The sequence below is a fragment of the Polyodon spathula genome, chromosome 1 (assembly GCF_017654505.1).
Source record: "Polyodon spathula isolate WHYD16114869_AA chromosome 1, ASM1765450v1, whole genome shotgun sequence".
NCBI classification, from domain to species: Eukaryota; Metazoa; Chordata; class Actinopteri; order Acipenseriformes; family Polyodontidae; genus Polyodon; species Polyodon spathula.
Genome location: NC_054534.1, coordinates 1,866,791 through 1,868,342, shown reverse-complemented (window position 1 = coordinate 1,868,342; position 1,552 = coordinate 1,866,791). Strand labels below are relative to the sequence as shown.

Genomic DNA, 1,552 nt, shown 5'->3' with positions numbered 1-1,552 from the left:
AAGAAAAAAAACAAAAAACTTTCTCCGTTACTTTCAACATCTTGCGTGAAACCCGATATGATCTGGCACAAGAAAGAGCTCACTGGGTAGCGGGGACATCCGAACATCGTTGCTCAAGTATGACTACAGTAGTTTGGAAAGTGGCAGCAGACGGACTGACTCCCCGTTAGCACAAAGCCTTCACCCCGTGGACAATGCCCACCGTCCCTTTGCCGTGCTGCAGGTGATGGAGCTCACTGGCACAAACAAAGCGCTCGTATAGAGAAATTGAAAAAAAAATTCTTAACACGCTCTCTCAGCACACAGAAAGCTATGTATGCATTCGGTAACTTACCCAGCATCGCACGCACTGTTTATTCAGCAGGGACCTGCAGTAACTCGGTACCGCGCTGTTAATGTTGTCTGACTCATTTTTCCATCTGACATACACTTCACATCTCGAACAGCAACTAGAATAAACCCAACCCCGCCGAAGTGCCACAATTTGGCTACACTGTAACCGAATTTTAGAGCAATACCTGTAATACTAATAATAGGATTCAGAACGTAATTGCTTCAGCAGCTGCACAGACATTAACAAAAGAAAACTGAAACATTGAAATATATTTATGTTTATTTTCTTACCAGTTAGTGGACGATCTGAGGTTTTGGATGTCTTCTTTGGCTGTTAAAAGCGACAGGCTGTACGTGTCCAGATCTATCGCTGTCATGTTGAAATGCACCTTTTTCCTCTGGTCTTCCACTTGCTGGGTTACGGTAATGCTTTACTTTGTATTACTCTTCGTTCCAGTAGAAACGCACACGGATAAAAAGCTTCTTCCGTGCAAGCAGACGAGCGAGCAGACGTGTAGCTAGTCAGTCGAGAAGCCAAAGTCTGTTTCAAACTTCAACAGCAAAAAAAAAAAAAAAAAAAAACTATTGAGAAAACCCTTGAGCCAAAACCCCACCTCCTGCAAAAAGCCAACAGCAGGCCGTTAAACAAACTAAGCTGGACTTCAGTCCAAACCCGACGAAGCGCGCAAGAGACGGAACATAGAGGTCTGGCTCTGGGGAGGGATTTCGTGTGCTCTCCTACCTGCGTTCTGTGGGCAAAGCTGAGACTTGACCAGCTCAGTGCATTGTAATAATAATAATAAAACCAACTCACGCTGCCCGGAGGCGGAGGCTGCAGAGGCGTGTTTAGCAGATCTATTATGCTGGCAATTGCTGGTATGCTGAACCTTTTTTAAACGAACTACAGAAAAGCTGACCTCATCCGCCCTTTCAACTAAACTGCATATCATTTGCTTGTTTATTTATCATTTGTGCCATGTGTTTTTTCTAATAACGTACTATATTAATTTGAATTACTGTTCAGTGCTTGCTTTCTGTTTCATGTGTAAATGTTATTCTGAATTTTAGATCATTATCATTCATGCTGTATAGTGTGAGTACCTCTTGCATATTTTCAGAGGTTCCCCAGTATTGTATGCAAAACACTAAACGCACCTGCGGTATAGTTTCTGAAGGTGTGGCAGTGAAATAATTACAGGGGGGTGACGACTTGGAATGC

At 43.2% G+C, this 1,552-nt stretch overlaps 1 protein-coding gene across 1 annotated transcript in view; it reads right to left on the bottom strand.

Moving 5' to 3' along the window:
• The window catches only part of LOC121307868 (drebrin-like), a 72,437-nt gene extending 71,259 nt beyond the window's left edge, over positions 1-1,178 (bottom strand). Inside the window, exon 1 of the mRNA XM_041240215.1 lies at positions 625-1,178. Coding sequence (XP_041096149.1) covers positions 625-710 — 86 coding nt within the window. The 5' untranslated portion in view covers positions 711-1,178. The remainder of the gene's footprint in view (positions 1-624) is intronic.
• Positions 1,179-1,552: the final 374 nt, after the last annotated feature.